This window comes from Caretta caretta, chromosome 17 (assembly GCF_965140235.1).
Source record: "Caretta caretta isolate rCarCar2 chromosome 17, rCarCar1.hap1, whole genome shotgun sequence".
NCBI classification, from domain to species: domain Eukaryota; kingdom Metazoa; phylum Chordata; order Testudines; family Cheloniidae; genus Caretta; species Caretta caretta.
In genome coordinates this window covers 12,533,697-12,551,175 of record NC_134222.1, presented here as the reverse complement: position 1 = coordinate 12,551,175, position 17,479 = coordinate 12,533,697, and the positions used below count along the sequence as shown (strand labels likewise).

The 17,479-nt window shown below is 45.7% G+C and overlaps 1 protein-coding gene across 1 annotated transcript in view; it reads left to right on the top strand.

Moving 5' to 3' along the window:
* SMTNL2 (smoothelin like 2) overlaps positions 1-17,479 on the top strand; it is a 46,020-nt gene that overhangs the window by 15,963 nt on the left and 12,578 nt on the right. The window contains exons 2-4 of the mRNA XM_048824069.2: positions 13,488-13,575; positions 14,352-14,594; positions 15,292-15,354. Coding sequence (XP_048680026.2) covers positions 13,488-13,575; positions 14,352-14,594; positions 15,292-15,354 — 394 coding nt within the window. The remainder of the gene's footprint in view (positions 1-13,487; positions 13,576-14,351; positions 14,595-15,291; positions 15,355-17,479) is intronic.

The following is a 17,479-nucleotide window of genomic DNA, read 5'->3' as shown; positions in this document are numbered from 1 at the left end:
TGCATTGCACACACTTGCCTGTTGTTTAATCCTCACAGTTCCTCTTTATTCTGAACAACAAAGCATCTTGGCCTCAGAAGATACTATTAATTTAGGCTTAAATAGAGACTGGGAGTGGCTAAGTCATTATGCAAGGTAGCCTGTTTCCTCTTGTTTTTTCCTACCCCCCCCCCCCCAGATGTTCTGGTTTAACTTGGATTTAAACCTGGAGAGTGGTCAGTTTAGATGAGCTATTACCAGCAGGAGAGTGAGTTTGTGTGTGTATGGGGGTGGGGGGGATGTGAGAAAACCTTGATCTATGCAGGAAATAGCCCGACTTGATTATGTAAAGAGTTGTCACTTTGGATGGGCTAGCACCAGCAGGAGAGTGAATTTGTGTGGGGGGGTGGAGGGTGAGAAAACCTGGATTTGTGCTGGAAATGGCCCACCTGTTGATCACTTTAGATAAGCTATTACCAGCAGGACAGTGGGGTGGGAGGAGGTATTGTTTCATGATTTCTGTGTGTATATAAAGTCTGCTGCAGTTTCCACGGTAAACATCTGATGAAGTGAGCTGTAGCTCACGAAAGCTCATGCTCAAATAAATTGGTTAGTCTCTAAGGTGCCACAAGTACTCCTTTTCTTTTTGCGAATACAGACTAACACGGCTGTTCCTCTGAAAGAAGCCAGACAGAGCTATTTAAAGGAGAGACGGGCCAGTCCACACCTCTGTTTGATTGACTTTGTGCACCGCTTTGATCCCTGTCTCTCAGACTTGAATTGGAGCTGATGTCAGTTCATTAACCTCCTGCCATTATATCTCCTGCTCTAGCCGACTCTGTTTTTCTGTGACCTGAACAGTCTGATTCTTCAGAGTTAACCCATTTTCCAATAAAAAGGATCCCCTGCAACAGTGGCTTCCTACCTGCCCAGACAACCATTTGAGACTTGTCCCTTTCCCTTGCAGTCATCAGCCTACGCGTATCGCCACTTTCTGTTCAGTCAGCATTCTTCTCCTCCCCTCTGGGCTTACCTGGGGAATTGGAAGTCCGGCAGCCTGATCCCTTGGGCACACTTTAACCCATCACAGAATGTCACCATTTCCAAATGCAAGCTCACCCCAGCGTCCTTCCCAAAATTCAAAGGGGTTCAGATTTGAGATGCTGGTTCTGGCCTGTCCCTAGCATCTATTTTTCCTTATTTGCCATTATTTTCTCTCTTAACACCCCAGCATGAAACTCTTATTGCCAACAGAAACAGCTATCAGAGAACCAATAAGGGAAGTTGGTAATTACTCCAGATGTCTGCACCTCATTGCAAATTTGTAGCTACCAGAAAATGTGTTTCGTGAGACAAATAGTGTCGATTTACAATGCTTCAGCATGAAGCTAAACATAGCAGTTAAAGGTTCACAAGGTGACAGTGTTATGGGGTTGTGTAAGTGTTTTCAGGTTAAATTAGCACTCCCGCCTTCAGCGATAAAGGCTGAGATATTCAAAGCTACCCAGGGGATTTAGAGGCACAACTCCCATTAGTTTTGGCATGAACCATGTGTCTAAGTCCCATAGGCAGCATTTAAAATCTCAGCTAGGTGCTTTCAACTGCATATTGATTCCCGATAGCATATTGAAGGGGCCAGATTCATCTCTGGTGTAACTCCATTGAACTTCCAGGGAATAATTTAGCTCATGAAGTAGTAGGCTGAGTACAGCTGCGTGCTGACAGAAATCTAAATGAAGAAATTGGCAGGTCATTTATTTCTGATGGAAAGTATTGACAAGTGATTCATTTTAACTTCCATTATTTCACACAGAAGTGAAAACAGACAAGTTTATGTCGGAGCTAGCGCTAATGTGAGTATTTCATTCAAGATAAAGATACCTTGCATGTATATAGCACCTTTTGACAGAGGCTGTCTAAGAACTTTGCAAAGGTGGGTAACAAGTATGATTACCCTAGTTTACAGGAAAAGAGACTGAGACAGAGAAGGTCAGATTCTGAGCTCAGTTAAACTGGGTGTACGCTGGCATAAATCCATTGGTGGATTGAATCCTGTTCTACATTGGTGAAATCAGAATCAGGTCCCGGGTGAATAAGTGTTTTGACCACAGCCATCTGATAAGCCAGGGGCAGAACTGGCAAAAGAATCCAGGTTTCCTGACTCTTCATCTCCATAGCAAACAACTCAACCTGCCTCTGAGCTACCTTGACTTCTAGGATAGTTTGTAAACTACCAGTTCTTGAGAACTACATCTGAAATCACTGTTTTTTAAAGGCCACTTTCCAAAACTTCCCATAAAGAAATAAACCAGATTCTAACTGGTTTCATAACATTTTGCAGACTACCTCTTTTTTTTTTTTAGAAAAGATGTAATGTATAAATGTAGCAAGAACAGATGTAAAGTCTGGCATCCTCTACATCCCTCAGAGGGGAATGCCGAAAGGTATATCCGCAGAGAAAGAACAAGAGGATACCAATATATATTCACAGAGTTTTGTTTCATTCAGATTGCCATCCTTAAATCTGGTCATGCCATAAGATGAATATGGCATATGGACAGAGAGAACACACAACATAAAATAGTTATCTACAGTCTGGAGCTCAGCACTTCTCTTCCCCTGCTCCTGCTCCTGCTATTAGAGCAGAAGCTTTTGTTTTGCACACTCCTGCTTCTGCCATTGATCTGGTTTCTTGGCACCAAACTTTTATGTGACACCATAATGGACCCAAATCTGGGAACCACTGTTGTGAAGGTGGAGAAGAATGTCATATGTTTGAAGGATGATTTTAAAAGCAGGCTGCTGGAGCAACAGCAGTGCTGCTGAGGATCAGCTCCTTGTTGGGAAATCTGTTGCTGTTTGTCAGATTTTTTAATCCCTGCATTCCCTCCTCTCCCTACCTCTGATTGTTTGTGGAAGAAGAAGTCCTCTGTCCTTTCTCACTAATCACCTCTGACATGCCAGTGGTAACCCTATCTCCGATGATCTTTCTGTAGTGTTTGTAGTTGGGCTCCGTGCCTGTCTGAATAGGATAGTCTAAAAATGTAGCAACAGTGTTCTCTTTGGATTCTGTTGTAGGAGAGTCCCCTTTCATCGTGTTTAACATGCCATCCACCAAACACATGGCAGCATCTTCATGAGTCACTCCAGTGTTCCTTCGGCATGCGCCACATACTTTCTGCACTCCAACTGGCAAACAAGCTTGGCTGAGACAGGGACCACGGTAACTCCTTGCTTCTATGTCCCTTCTCGGAAAGGCCTTGGAACAGCTGGCAGGGCTTTCTATCGAATACCAACTGGTGGCATCGGATGAGGAGTGCCTCTCCCATCATTCCTCTTGCACCATTGCAAAAGCCATGCTCAGGGAGATCTGTTTGCAAAGCATTGCCCACGAGGTTATGTGGGCTGGAGCTTCACCTGGTCAATATTTCCTGTACCAGATGACCTAACTGTCATTTGCCATCCCTAACTCTGGTGACAGGGTACCTGGTTGGGTTGGCAGAAGATCAGCTTGTCTTGCATTTGCAGTTATTGAATGGTTTGCTGTAAAGAGATGGCTCCATATGGGTAACCCGGTGAAATTTAATGGGCCTGTGATATATAGGAAGACACACTAGACCAGTGGTGGGCAACCTGCGGCCCGTGGGCCACATGCAGCCCATCAGGGTAATCCGCTGGCGGAAAGCGAGACAGTTTGTTTATATTGACCGTCCACAGGCACAGCCGCCCACAGCTCCCAGTGGCCGCGGTTCACCGTTCCTGGCTAATGGTAGTGGTGGGAAGCAGCAGCCAGCACATCCCTGTGGCCCGTGCCGCTTCCCGCAGCTCCCAGTGGCAAGGAACAGAGAACCACAGACACTGGGAGCTGTAGGCAGCCGTGCCTGCAGACAGTCAATGTAAACAAACTGTCTTACAGCCTGCCAACCGCTTGTTGCCCACCACTGCACTAGATTATCGAATGGTCCTTTCTGACCTTAAACACTATGAAATCTTCTACATTCCTGTGTTTGCTACAGAAAACCTGGATAACAGTTTTCTTCCCAGTGTGCCGTGCAGACCAATGGCCTTTCGTATATGACATGCACAGTGTTTTATAAAAGCAGATGGAAAAACGTGAAGGAGGAGTAAGGAAGAAGCTTCCTGTTGATGTTGTCATGGAATCATACGGCCAAGTTTAGCTCTCAGCTCCAAAATGGGAGAAGCCCCACTGATCTAGGTGCAATTTCTCCAGATTCACATTGGTGCAGCTAAGGACAAATTTGGCCTCGTGCTGGAAAAGAGCTAGTAGTCCATTTAGTCTATCACTCGGCCAGTGCAGGATTGCACCCTATTCTACACTTACTACTGTTTTCGCCAGTCTAGCTTTAAAAATGTGCCAAGAAACGGGCTTCTGTGTCATCTCTTGGGAGATGATTCCAAGGACAGTAGCAGTGCTAATAACAGTCACTGCTGAGGGCTTTTTCAAAGCTGCAGGGTCATTTGCTACTGGAGAATATTAGTGTTATCTAATAGATCATTTTCTTTAATGGCTTCTTACTCTGACACAAGACTTAAGAGGGAATGACCATGTCATGCTTCTTCCTGGCCTGCTTGTGTTCCCCCCATCTTTTGTGCCTTTCCCCTTTTCTGTAGTATCAGTGATCTGTGATATGCTAGGCATAGAGGGTGAATTCTCGGCGCGGTTGAAATCCATGGGAGTTTTGCTGTTGACTTCAGTGCCTGTTGCCCAGCAGTAAAGTGGGGATGATGACATTTTGCTACCTCACAGGGCTGCTGGGAAGCTCATTTCATTAAAGTTTGCAAAGCACTTTGAGCTCCTCCGGCGGAAGCAGTTAGAGAAGTTCAAAGCCCCATTATGCTGTATTGTCAACGCCAAATGTTCAAAAATCATGAGTCAGACCCCCACCATCATGAAATTTTCTAAAAAATAACAAATGTTGCGTTCTTTTGACTTGCCCTCTGGTTTCTGAGCCTCGAGGCTGCCCTGAGCTCACATTTTCAAGCCTGTCTCTGCAATCACGAGCGCTAGACACTTACCTTTTTTAAAGGGAAGCTCATATTGTCACTGAATCGTATGCCTCCAGGAGAGGGGGCTTTCATAAAAACACCAGCTATCAAGAGACTAACGATTGTATCGCTAGAGTTGGCAAAGAGAGATTATGGGATGCACCTAGGGGTGGAGTCTGAGAACTCAGGAGTCTAAGCGTCTTCTCTCCTGTTATCAGGTCTTTTCCCCCACCCCCATCATTATTTTGTGCCTCCCAGTAGCACTCAAAGCCCCCCAACCAACATCAGCACTCCATTGTCCAAGGAGCTGATTTACATAATATGGCGTATCAGAGACAGCCCCCAAGAACAAACAATCTCAACAGGCAAGACAGACAAAGGCAATATTGCTCTCCCCAGGTCAAAGATGGGGAACCGAGACATGGAAAGGTTAAAGGCCAAAATTTCCAAAGAGCCCAGGGATAGATTTTTCAAGTGGAAAGCACCAGATTTTCAGAATTGCTCAACTCCCAGTTAGGCACCTAAATAGTAGTACTCTGCCTGGATAGCACCAGAAATTGAAGCCAGATCTCCTGAATCCCAGATCACTATCTTAACCACAAAGCCAGCTTCTCCTTTCACACAACCTTGGTTTCCCCCACACTGCTGATATCTAGGACATTGTAATTATCAACTGTGCCTACAGTAAATCCACAGAACAATGGTCAGCGTGGTAGGAAGTCAGTGTAATGGGTAGGATAATGCACTGTCTGCAAAGAATGACGCGTAATCTGCCTGAATTCTGTTTTGCTGCTGTCAGTGAATTCACTGGCCTATTCTCGGTCGTCGTCGGGTCCATTAGAATCAACACGTACCTCCGTCTGGAATCTGTTTCTTTCTAAGTGTTCCTTTTAAAAAGAATGACTTCTTTTTAACTGGGGCTCGGGGGTCTGGGTAAATATGGATTTGAGAGAGACTGACAGCTCCAGGCTGAAAAGGCAATTTTCTGAGCATGTAATTAAGTGTCTCTCCGGGTGTCTCAGGCAGATGCTTGTTCTCTCAGCTTTTCCAAACCATACAGCAACCCCAGGCAGCACATTCCTTGGAGAGCGATGTCATCATCACCTGTGTTCCTACCAGGGCTCATCCAGCTGAAAGGAACTGTTACCTTTCTGAAGAGGCTTTAAAACAAAACCATTTCATCTGAGTGCTGGGGAGCTCCGGGGTGCAGCAGAGAGAGAGAGCGGAAGGATTCAGAGCAGTGCTCTCAATCACCAGGGTCTCATGATAATTGTACCTTCTATCCAGGGGTCATTTTACAGACATTAATGAATGACACCTCACAGTATCCCTGGGCGGTAGGAAAGTATTGTTTTACACGGGAGGAAAAATACATTCTCAAACGTGGTCTTTAAATTTGAGTGCATGAATTTTGGGGTGCCCAGCTCTGGACACCTGCAGTTTACATTTCACAACTCCTGAGCACTCATAACTCCAGCTGAAATCAGTGGGAGCTACAGGGGCTCAGCACCTGGGAAAACAGGCCCCAGAGGTCTACAGTTGGGCACCCAAAATTAGAGGCTACTTTTGAAAACTTCAGCACAAGTGGCTTGCCTGGGGCCACAGAGGAAATCCACGGAAGGGCTGGAAATGGAACCCTGGCTCATAGACAATCAGTTCCCTCTTACACACATTCAGCTTACAACTGTGCTATTCGTAGGTCTCATGTGGTCTATGTACCCCATGCTGGTTCAGCGGACAAAGCAACTGCCCGCCTGCTCAGCCAGAGCTGATTGGCAGACCCACATGGCAGCTGTGCTGTGAAGATAAAAGGGCAGCAAGACAGGCAGGTAGGGAGGCTGCCAGAGGGACGGAGGGACCGCAGAGAGAGGATCCCTCCAGCAGACTGGTGAGACGCAGCTAGACAAACCAACCCACCAAAGAGGGAGACGGTGTGGGGAAGATTACAGAGGTAGGAAGTAGCTCAGGGAACACCAAGGGTTTGAGGGGGTCCTGGTCTGGCTGTCTCTGACAAAAGTCCTGAGCTGGAACCAAGTGGAGTGGGTGGGCCTGGGTTCCCCTGTGTATCCCATCTTAGAGAAGAAACTCCTAAATCCTAGAAAACTAGGGCTGATTAGCCCCTACTCAAGCCATGGAACTTCTGCTTCCCCTTTATCCTACAGGGGCAGAGTCTAATGAGGAAGGATTGGTCCTTGACATGGACTTGACAAATGCAGAGTTGAGAGTGACAGCAGAGGGGAGGATGGAGTCAGGTGGGCAAGCCTCTGCAAGGGGATGCTAACAGATAAAGACCCCCCTGAACAACTCTAACCAACAATGAAAAATCCATTCTGCACATTTACCAGCCAAGGGCCAGTAGCTCCCATCAAAGTCACTGTGAGTTCTGTACAGAGAACAGTGGCAGCAGAGTGTCCTTTGGCATTAAAAAAAAAAAAAAAAAAGTCAATCCGGCCACTTTGTACAAAGTGGGTTAAATTCCAGCCCCAGTGACGCCAACAGGAATTTCACTGTTGACTTTAATGGGAGCAGGATTTCACCTTTCCCTAACTAAACTGTGTTTGAATTGTTGCAAACCGGAGAAAGTGAGTGTGTCTACTGTCGGAGGCATCCGTTTCTGTGCATGCCAGAGCAATGAGCATGCTATACAGGAACACTTGGGTTAGCTGCACTTTCTGTTTCAGTGGAGGTTTGCTGTTATTTATCTTGCAGATACAGCATCATGGGGGTGTTTCTGTAACTCTTATTCTGCTTGCCTCATCTGTGGCAAACCAGTCATGGAAATATTTTGTCAGATGAGAAAATGATTCCCTACAGTTTGTAAATTGACATTATCAAGGGTAGAAGGATCAAGAACTGAGCTACCTTTTTTGTGTCTGTTTGTAAAGCTTGTGGAATTCTTTGTGGGTTTTCCTTAAAAAAAAAAAGTCAGTGGTTTTTACAAACATCTATTATGAAAGGATGGGATTTTCAGAAGCGCGCCACGCTTATTTCCCTTTGCTTCCATTGAAGCTGATCAGAGCTTTACCACTAATTTCAATGGGAGCAGAATGAGGCCAGTACTGAGCATGTGTGAAAATCCCACCCAAACCCAGCAACAGCAGCTCAGCATTCAGGAGGAGGCTGTCATCAATGATAAGCTGCTCTGCAGGGCTATGGAGCGAAGTTTGATCTTGAACCCTGACTGCATGCTGCCTCAGCACAACAGAGAGGAGGCAAACAACCCGGCCAAAGTGTAAAGGCAGCAAATCAGAACACCAGGGCATAGCCTGACCGCCATGTTACATCCCTGCTCACTGCATGATCAAAACATGGGACCTCCGACTCGTTACCGACTATGCGCCACCATCAGCACTGACGTGACTTCTGAAATCAATGGAGCTATGCCAAAGATGATTGGGCCCACATGCTAATTGTGACTTGTGCAGATGGGAACCATGTGTGGAGTCCACTTTACGCCCTGTTGAAATTTGAATAGATGGGCCATTATTTAGGGTCAGACTGTCTCTGGCTGGTGCCAGAGTGCGATAGCCCTTCCTCTCACCCCTCTCTAGGACCAAGAACAAGTGCAATCCCTGCCCTTAGGGGAGGCTAGAGAATGCTGTCTCTGGGCAACCCCCAGGAAACAAATGTTGTTCCCCCCAGCAGCGCAAATGGGGAGTAACTTCCCTAAAGTTATGTTGCTCCAGTTTTACACCAGTGTAATTGAAAGCTGAACTGGGCCGGTGGACTGACTGTTTACACTTATCACATCATTAACTTCAAACTTGTGAGCAGTTCCATTGAAGTTAAGCACATTGCTTAAGTGCTTTGCTGGACCAGGGCCTAAGTCAGTAATGGGTGGAGGGCTGCATGCTCTTTAGACATCAGTGCACAGAGCCTTGGTAAAACACTCCGGTCCTCAAGGTGAAGATGCTCCACTCACTTCCGGTTCCATGCTTACAATGGATTTTAGTGGATAAGAGCACATTTGGACCATGGGGCTTGCTACTGCATGATACGGAGAGGGAGCACCTCATCCAATGGGAGTGCTGAGCACTGCCTGAACGGGAGCAGCTCATCCAATAGGAACGCTGAACACTGCCTAGAGGGAAGCACCTCATCCAATGGGCATAGGTGCTAGAACTATGGGTGCACCCCCTGGTTTGAAATGGTTTCCATCATACACAGGGTTTACAGTTTGGTTCAGTGGTCTCAGCACCCCCCACTACACAGATTGTTCCAGCACCCCTACCAATGGGAGTGCTGAGCACCGCCTGAGCGGGAGCACCTCATCCAATGAGAGTGCTGAGCACCGCCTGAGCGGGAGCACCTCATCCAATGAGAGTGCTGAGCACCGCCTGAGCGGGAGCGCCTCATCCAATGAGAGTGCTGAGCACCGCCTGAGCGGGAGCGCCTCATCCAATGAGAGTGCTGAGCACCGCCTGAGCGGGAGCGCCTCATCCAATGAGAGTGCTGAGCACCGCCTGAGCGGGAGCGCCTCATCCAATGAGAGTGCTGAGCACCGCCTGAGCGGGAGCGCCTCATCCAATGAGAGTGCTGAGCACCGCCTGAGCGGGAGCGCCTCATCCAATGGGAGTGCTGAGCACCGCCTGAGCGGGAGCGCCTCATCCAATGGGAGTGCTGAGCACCGCCTGAGCGGGAGCGCCTCATCCAATGGGAGTGCTGAGCACCGCCTGAGCGGGAGCGCCTCATCCAATGAGAGTGCTGAGCACCGCCTGAGCGGGAGCGCCTCATCCAATGGGAGTGCTGAGCACTGCCTGAGCGGGAGCGCCTCATCCAATGGGAGTGCTGAGCACTGCCTGAGCGGGAGCACCTCATCCAATGGGAGTGCTGAGCACTGCTGCAGAGGAACTGATCACTGCTGCAGAGGGAGCTTATACCACCCTCATTACCATAGTATTTGAGTGTCTTCCAGTAGTGGATAAAGCAACGTGACTAACATCTGTGTGAAGTAACTTACTGTATAGCAAAAGCCAAAGCAGAAAGCTTGGCTAATGGACAGAACACAAGTCAGAGGTGTCCCCATTTATGTTACAACCTGGCCCTTTTTATTTTAAAATGAGCCTTACGCTTCAATTCTGCACAGGCCCAAACGGGCTAAATACTTCAGCCTGAGCTTAACTTTAACATGATGAGTAGTACCACTGAGGTCAGGATAGGCTGGCTTCTCTAAAGTTTTGTGTGAATCACAAGAAGTGAGTAACTAGTGGCAGGTAATTTGGATTTTTAAAATTCTAATAGCAACAGAGGTAAAATGTGTTTGTTTATAACTTATGGGTCCAGATCCTCAGCTGCTGTGAATGAGTGTAGTTTAATCGAGTGTTATGGGGCTATGCTGATTTACACTGGCTGAGGATCTGGCTAATGACGTATAAGTTAACAGCATTCTAGGCTATGTCTACATTTACAGAGGAGTGTAGCATACAGATACTGCACACCCAGCTAGCACAGACATAAATAGCAGTGTCGATGGTGAGGCACTGCTTAGACAAGTAGAATACAGACACACCCGAGGCTTAGGGTATATATATCCTACATGGCTCTCTCTATACGTGCAAGCAGTCCCACCTACGTCTACGCTATTTTTAGCAGTGTAGTGTCCTGCTGCCCTCTGCCCTGCCAGATCCTTTCACTGCCATGTGTAGCTACACACCACAGTGTGGATGCAGCTGGCTTTTCACTGTGATACACAGCTACACTTACCCCACACGCTGTCACAAGTGTAAACAATAAAGCCCTACATGTCGGGCTAAACTCTGCTCTCAGTAACACTGGGGGTAAATTCTGGGAACACCATTCAATCCACTGTGTTGCTCCAGATTTACACTGGTGTAACTGGGAATAGAGTATGTCCTTCTGCATGTTTGCCAACTTCAAGAGTTCACAAGTTATGAATCAGGCTCTAAAATCATCATTGGCTTAATTATGATTTTTTTTTTAAAAAAAATAATAATAATAATAAGGCGTTATTTTTCTTTGCCTCCAGATTTCTGCATCTTTAGGTCACGCTCAGTTCACATTTTCAGGCTTTTCTCCATAACCATAACGGTTAGAAATTTCCATTTAAAAAGAAAATGAAAACGGAGACTCATAAAATCACCTGCCTCCAGGAGCTGAGGCTTTAAGATAAACACCAAATATTGTGAGGGTTGGGATAAAATGATGTGAGTGTGCAACCCTGCGGTCTGGTGGGATTTTTTGTTTTGCTTTGTTTAATCCTGCACTCTGAATCCAGGGAGAGAGAAATTGACATATAACTGTTGCATCTAATGTGACAACCCACTTGCACAACTGACTGCTTTGTTTTCTTTCATAATTTGCTTAGATTGAGTAAACACACGGATGTGTTGCAGATTTTTTTTTAAACTTTTGGGCCAGTCTGGTGTAAAGTCTATTTACAGTGACATCAAACTTTCCCATGGACTTTAACTTAGGGAACTCGCAGTTTCCCATGAACAGGTATAAATACCACAAACATTTTTTAATCGAAATAATCATGTGACTGCGAAAAAAATCTTTTTTTGGTCCCTGGCAACCAAAAATTGTGTACTTTCTGTTGGATGACAAAACCAAAACATTCTTGGCTGATTTGCCTGGAATTAAATTAGCAAACATCTAAAAGCAGTGTAGTTTTCCAAAAACAACATTTCAAAAGTTATAAATTGTAACTGAGTCATAAAGTGCTACGATATTTACTTTTCCCCTAATACTCTTTCCATATGTCATCTAATTGTAATGACTGTCATTTTATCTGCCTTAAGTCGAAAGAACTTGTGTAGAACATTAAGCAGTTTTATGCAATGTCCTGTACATGTTGTATAAAGAAGATTCATGTGTAAACATAAGGGACTCTTCAAGTTAATGTTGAGAAGAGTTATGGGCTTTACTCCACAGCTTGTCCCAGTGGAAAACTTTTACGGGTCATAAATTATACCACCGCTGTACACAAAGGCCATTAAATCATTCCTAAGGTAAAAATATTAGGTTAGGATTTAAACTTACAATAAGTTAGGCTCAGCAACTGGATTGTCTGTGTGGAGAAAAAGTTGTCTTTTATTTTGCCCAACCTGTACAGGAGGGGGAATAGATTTACTGGGATACTGCTGTAATAACTTGGACCTCACTCCTGCAGTCAGTCCTGATGTGTGTGACTAACTTTACTCACAGGAGTAGACCTGTTTAAGTGGATGGGGCTATTCAATTCAGTGAAGTTTTACATCTGCATCAGTGCTTGCAGACTTGGGCCCTCACTCTGTTTCTGCATTGATTTTCATAATGTGCATGCAAATCCTGGGTCTGATCTTGTGAGGTGCTGAGCACCCTAAACACCCAGCACCTCTTTTAGGCCCTGATCCTGCAAAGGCTTAACTTTACACATGTGAATAGTCAGACTGGCTTCAACAGAACTACTCACATGTGTAGAGATATGCACATGCTGTAGCTTTTGCAGGATGGAGATATTGTGTCAAAGACAGTGCAGAATCATTTGAAGACATGACAAAGTTGGCTATAAAGCAGAATAAATTAACTTTGTGCAGAAGAACTGTGACGCATGACTGGTATGTGCATCTGTGAAAAAGATCACACTCAGTTCACTGAAAGGTACAGACTGCACGTCTCTTGTCCTGGGGTGAGATCTTGGCACTCTTCAAGTCCATTGGAGTTGTGCCATTGATTTCAGTGGAGCCAGGATTTCACCCGTGGTGTGCATACCACTGATCTAAAGTAGACAGCACTGATTTTGATCCTGCTTCTTTCTGCTCCCAAAGAAATCAACGGGAGTTTTGCCATTGACTTCACTTGGAGCATTATCAGGCTTCATTTTCCACACTGTGTTAAATTAACAGCAGATGTGCTCACCTACAGTTCCCTACAAGTGGATGGCAGTGGTATTTGCTAATATTAAAAGCATGTCAGCTTTTAATATTAGCTGCCCGTCTTTTCTGTATAGCAGAGGGCTTTGTTTTAAGTTGCAACACAACTCTGTAAGGTTGGGGGGCGGGGGGAGGGGGAAGGAGCACCAGAACTTCCAAGGTATTAAAGTAACAGAGGGTGGAAAAGGCAGAAATTAGTCTTTTGTGTGATGCCCCCTGTGATTACAGAAAGTCCCCCACCTGAGCATAGTGTATCCTCTATGTGCCATAGGACGGGAAACCCCCCGTGCGTAATTTGTCATGAAAGGGGTGCCAGGGCTCAAACAATTTTTTTACATTTATAACTGAGGCAGCAAGCCCAGAGTAGTCGGGGCTCTGAACTGCCAAACCCAGAGGCGCTGGGGCTCAGCCCTGGCAAAAATTAAGCATCAGAAACCCCTCCTTTCCACACTGTGCTCCTGAATAATTTGGCTTTTTGGGGTAGGGGCTGTCTCCCACTCTTTTGCCTGGAGACTATCACAATGGGACCTGATCTCAGCTGGGGCCTCTGGATGCTATGACAGTGACTACCATTAATAATTAGAAAGCCAGAACATCGTTCAAGTGTTGCGTGTCATGTTTTGGCAGAGCGTGGACCTGGATGACCACAACGAACCTGAGACTAGAAGAGTTTCTAATTCAGCCATAGTTGAAAACGGACACCAGTCTTTGTCAGGTAAGAGGAGAGAAGTGCTCGAAATTAGTCTTTTCAAGATCAACTGTGAATGCAAAATATTGCTGCTGGTCAAGAGCTCAAGTCTGTCAGGGTCTGAGTAACTCTCTAATGTAGCCAGTGTCTTCCTCTGGAAGTTGCTCAGCATGGATACTGTACTAAGGCCCTGACCCTGAAACACTTATGTATATGCTTGGTTTTATTACCATAATTAGCCCCGTTAACTTGTTCGGCCCTGGTACTGCAATCCCTTAGGCACATGCTTAAGACCCATCATCAGCATGACTTCCAATTACTATAACAGGACTTTGTATTCTGAATGCCTTCCTGTCCATACATTTCAAAGGACTTTGAAAACTATTAATTAACTCTTACCACCTGTCTGTGGGAAAGGTCTTATTATCTCTCTTTCTCAGAAGAGGAAACTGAGGCACGGATGGTTTAAGTGAACCAAGAAAGAATAAAGGAGTCCTGCTTCCTAATCCCCAGCAGTAGGCACTAGACTTAGTGGCCCTAAAAGAAAACACAAGTGGATTAGTCGTCTGAAGAAGCTTCTCTAATTAAGAATCTTAAAGAGTAGAATATGATCAGTTACTTCTAATTTATATCTGAGTCTGTGAAATAAATGACATAATCTGCTGGGGGAAAATTTGATTGTTATTCCAGTCTTTCCTAAAATAAAATTAAATAAAGCCATGGTGCATAGATATTGTTGTGTATTATTAAAGATATCTGTCAATAAAAGTATTTCTCTCTACTTGTTTCCTTTAATACCCTAGGTCAGGCAAAAGTCTCACAGGAAGTGACCTCTTCCCTTCAGATGTCAAACTCGTCCCCTGAGGCACATGCCCCTGCAGTAACCTTACGGATGCCCCACCTTCCAGTTACTGCAATAACAAGAGTATCAGAGAAGTTTTCAGGAGAAACCTCCACCTTATCAGGAACTAGTAATGCTACCAGTGGCCTGATAGGGCAGAGCAGGAGCCAGAGTGAGGCTGTGATAAAAACTTCCAGCCAATCAGGTAAAAGAAAGTTCTAGATATGAAAATAATTTGCTCACTGAAGCCAGCTCTGATTTAAAAAAAAAACAACAACAAAAAAGCTCATATAATTTGATTCTTGTTCACACTATTCAGTGTTCTTTTCTGAACTGCACTTCATGCAAAGGTTAGTGGCTGTGATGTTTATAGTCCAGTTTATCTGAGTCTAAGTCACACATTGCAGATTTTACATAGACGTTGCTCCCATTGGGGTTAGATAGGACATGATCCAAAGCCCACTGAAGTCAATGAAAGTCTTTCCATTGACTGCAGTAGTTTTGGGATCAAGCCCATAGTGGTTTGCTCACAACTTCCCCGTGAGGAAAGTCTTGTTGTTCCTGTTTTACAGATGAGGAAACTCAGGTGCAGAAAGTTCAAGTGACCTGCCTGAGATTTCAAAGAGGAGTGAGAAATGCAGCCCGGAATAAAACAAAGGAATCCTGACTAGAGTGGGCTGGAAAATAGGAGAGGGGTAGGGGCTATGGACCTGATTCTCCTAATGCACCAGTCTGACACTGATGGAACGTCACTGAACTCCTTATTTGTGAAAGGAAAGTCCAGCCTCATTGCCAACGAGAGAAATTGTGTCCAATTAAATAAAAAATCCCTCCTCTCTACCTGCCCTTTTATTAAAACAAAGAAACAAGCAAACCCCTCCTCTGTCTTCTTTGCTTTTCAGTGACTGCTGTGAAGACCTGGAATTCAAGTTCTGTGAGAACAATGGGCACCTCCATAGCTGCAGGTGGGTGTTATTTTCTCTGCCCTTCAGCATGGAAGGTATATCCAAAACTCACATTATTATGCTAAATAGTACAGGGTAGCCAATGCTGCAGTGCTTGGGGGTTCAGATCTGGTCCCATCTCTGCTGAGTAGGATTTGTCTATCCACTAATCTTTAATTGGATGGTTACATTACATCAGTATGTAGTAACACTAAGAGCGTTACAAGGCTGCATGCAGAGGTCCAATTTAGCCCTATTGAAGTCAAGGAGAGTCTTTCCATTGACTTCAGTGAGAGTTAATAAATGAATTCTTAGCAGAGGGCAATGGTCCATTCAGACTCAGGGCATGTCTACACAGCAAAAGCTGTTCTCTTGAATCCAGCTAGCGCAGGTAACAGCAGTGAAGATAGTGCCGCGTGGGCTTCAGAGCTGGCTAGCATGCCAAGTACATACCCAGGGTCTGTGCCAGTCTTGAACTACTTGCGCTGAATCCCATGCTATACTGTCTTCACTGCTATTGTTCACCTGTGCTAGCTGGATTCAAAAGAGCTCTGGTAGGCTAGCCTGTACACACCTTTTGCTGTGTAGACATGCCCTTGGAGTAGTTTGCCACTGGGGTTTGGATGATCCAGCCAGAGCAAAGAAAAGCCTTCAGTTTATTTTGGATTTTCCACAATACTCTTTGTCCTTACCACAAACACTTCATAAATCACACTCCCAGAAGGGAATTTATTCTCTTAGCCTTCGAATGGTTTGTCTAGCACTGAGGCCATGGTGCTACCAGATCAGACTGATTTTGCGTTCTTTGCTGTATATTGGGGCAAATTTGATTTTCTGGAGGAGAGAATGACCAGATACCTCCGCTGTGGGGAACATGGAGGGAGTAAGGGCTGTGTGAAGCTGCAGCCTGTAGAGCTGGTGGGAAAAGACTTTAACATGGGTGGTATACAAATGAAGGCAGATCAAACCCTGGTACATATCAGGAAGGCTGCTAAACAGAGCTGCTTTGGTACAGCAGCCACACAGAATGGGAGACTGAAATTGCTGGTACCACCATGGCAAAGCAAATTCACTGGAGATGAGTAGCAGGGTTTGAAAACGTTTCTTTTCAACATCTCACCCCTTCTTCAAGTCACGAATGTGTAAAAGGACAAAATGCCTCAGCCTCTCAATTGACGTCGAAACAAATGACTTGAACTCTGTCCTAGAATGCTGTTAGTCCACATCACCAAGCTGTTACTCTCTGTAGACAGCAATGCCATTTGGAACCGATTTGCATAGTCAGTTCTGCAGGGATGCAGAACGACACAGCCTAGAAAACACATTACTTCTTAGCACAAGGGTCTCCCACAGGCTTGCATGTTGAGGATCCAGATCAGCTGTGGGCAGAGGAGCACAGGAAAACTTGTCCCTTTACCGTCCAAGGATTAAGCCTGAGATGAAGAATCTTTACATTCAGTTTTCAAAGGGCGATTAAGTTTACACTTGAAAACCTAGGGCCCAATTGCCTTTTCATTTTCAGTACCAGGGAGTAAATCAATGAGGTCGATGCAGCTACACGCATATGAAACTGATGGAGAAGAGAACCGGCCCCTTAGTGTTAATGCTGGGCGAGCATGTGCTTCATTCCCATGCACAAGTACTGAACAGGGCGGAGACCCTGGGCTGTGTCTCCAGGAGGCATGATACAGAAGATGCAGCCCAGGGAGAGGTAGGGGCAAAGCTTTGCTGTCAGCCACCTTTGCACCATGCTGAACCTGGGCTGCTCGGGGGGGCTGAAAGGCCCTTGGTGGAACTAAAGCAGCCTGTGGGGCAGCTGCTTTAAATTATATCAGCCTCCCCACAGCTGCTTATGACTTGCCAGAGTGACCACAGCAGCCTATGATATAGTACCTTTTCCTGATGCTCTGCCCTGACATGCCCTGGCTCCATCTCCAGCATGCCCTCTACTCTGGGACTGGCAGGAGGGCCAGTGTAGGTCTGCCTGCGGTGTCCCAGCCCAGTGTCTGCACCAGGGGAATTGTCCCATAGCCCCTGGGGAGCTGTTTATTGCCCTGTATGCGACTATAGTGGTGCCTGGGACAGCGGGGAGAATCTCTCCACAGGAAATCATTAGCTCATACTGGCAGAGGTCTTTTATAGAGAA